Source organism: Centropristis striata, chromosome 12 (assembly GCF_030273125.1).
Source record: "Centropristis striata isolate RG_2023a ecotype Rhode Island chromosome 12, C.striata_1.0, whole genome shotgun sequence".
In the NCBI taxonomy this organism is placed as follows: domain Eukaryota; kingdom Metazoa; phylum Chordata; class Actinopteri; order Perciformes; family Serranidae; genus Centropristis; species Centropristis striata.
Window position 1 is genome coordinate 20,245,143 of NC_081528.1, and position 1,895 is coordinate 20,247,037.

General features: G+C 45.4%; 1 protein-coding gene across 1 annotated transcript; it reads right to left on the minus strand.

The window, feature by feature from the left end:
* si:dkey-160o24.3 (N-acetyllactosaminide beta-1,3-N-acetylglucosaminyltransferase 2) lies at window positions 1-1,353 on the minus strand. Its single transcript, XM_059345668.1, has one exon. The coding sequence runs from the start codon at window positions 1,351-1,353 to the stop codon at window positions 1-3; it is 1,353 nt and encodes a 450-aa protein (XP_059201651.1).
* Between the last annotated feature and the right edge of the window lie 542 nt (window positions 1,354-1,895).

Sequence of the window (1,895 nt, forward strand, 5' to 3'; positions counted from 1 at the left end):
TCACCGTTTTCCGTCTCTCAGGGGCACGTCCCAACACTGTTCATGTGTGTCTTTTATGTGGGCCCACAGTTGAATTAACTGTTCAGGGCTTCTCTTGTGGACCAGTAGGATTGTGTGGTACGAACAGGGCTTCTCCTCCTCCTTGCCAGGAAAGTCAAACGTGAGGAAGGCCGGGTGGTGTATGGGGTGAGCATTAAGCCGTTTCATACACATCCCTACGTAAACGTCATCGATGGGGAACAGGTGGACCCTTTTAGACATTTCATGTAGGCGTCTGGTCAGCTGGCCTGAGTACACCACCCCTCCACCGCCTGCATACATCGGGTAGAAGCCTTTATAGAAGCTGTCTGGAATAAAGTACTTGGACAAGTTGCCTCGATTGGGTGCTGCTGCAGCTATGACCTCTCCGATCATGAAGTCTTTCATGGTTATGTGTGCTTGCGGCTTCTTCAGCTGGTCCTGGAGGTAGGTGATCATATTGGGGGTGTTGACGAAGACGTCGTCGTCCCCCTTAAGGACGAAGCGAGTCTGGCCGCACGAGCGTGAGAACCAGCTCCAGAAGAGCACGTCTTTCAAGGTGAGGTTGAAAAATGTATCCTTGAAGTCCCACTGCAGAATGTCCCCGTAATGTTTACTCTCCAACCGAAGTAGCTCAGATAAAACAACATCCAGGTCTTCAGTATTGTCTTTGCCGAGCAGGAACACCCTGCGGACGTATCCTCCCCTCTCTCCTCCTCCACTGCTGCTCCTCTGTCCGGCTGCTACCCATCCCACCCGGCCCCACGTCCGTCGGATGGCCTGCCGGTTCTTAAAGTTCAGCTGCGTTGACTTGATGGCGAGGAGAAGGAAAGGAGGCTCCTCCTCATCCTTAGCCCCGGCTCCACATTGTCCGTCTGGCTGGATGAGGGTTGGGTAGTCTCTCCTCTGCATGTGGCACATGAACTCTTGTATCTGCTGTGGTAGCTGGCCAAATTTTCCTCCTGTGCTGTTGCTAACTTCAGAGACACTTTGCTTCAGTAGAGACTCATAAGAGGTACCATTTTCAAATCTCTGTTTCAAGTTGTAGGGGTGCAGGATGGGGTTGAAGTGGCGGTCCATGGTCAGCTGTAGGCGGTTCCAAAACGCATCATTGTGACGCTCCCAGAAAGTTTTAGGGACTGGGGCGAAACTGTTGTTACTCAAAAGACCGGGGGCCACAAAGTGAACCCTGAATGGGATTCCATCAGATGAGAATGTGTTATTTACTCTAGTACATATCATGACAGTAAGGAAGACCATCAGCAGGAACAGGGTGATGCATGGCGTGCACACACAGATCAGCACTCTCCGCCAGTGACAGTAGCACCGCGCCATTCAACTGCAAATACACAAATTGTATGTTAGTTTCTGAAAAAACTTAAATGTGTGCAAAAAAAACATGCTTTTGAGTATCAAATTACATCAAATGTAGGCCTACCATGAACGCTCATAGTTGGTGTGTACAGTCATCAGGAAGAAAGGAAAGAGAAAAAGCAAAGAGAGATTTACCTCTACAGTCATGTAAAAAAATTATTAGACAATTGTTTTCTTCATTTTCTTGTACATTTTTATGCTTTTATATTTTATTTTTAAGAGCTGATATATAGCCATTTTCCATGGATTTCTTGATAATGAATTTGATTTGTTATCAAGAAAACCTTGGAAAATGTCTAGATATCAGCTCTTAAATTTAACTCTTATGAGCTATTTTTGTTGTTATCATTATATTTGTCAAAACAAATGTACTTTTAGTTGTACCAGGCATTAAAATGAACAAGAAATTGAAGAAAACAAGGGTGTTCTAATAATTTTTTCCATGACTCTATCTACTCTATTCTACTCTGTTGATCTGTCCTGTACAACAACATCTATTAACG

Bases quoted from the DNA above. Each gene is read 5' to 3' on its own strand.
- si:dkey-160o24.3 (XM_059345668.1), bottom strand. From the start codon at position 1,353: ATGGCGCGGTGCTACTGTCACTGGCGGAGAGTGCTGATCTGTGTGTGC.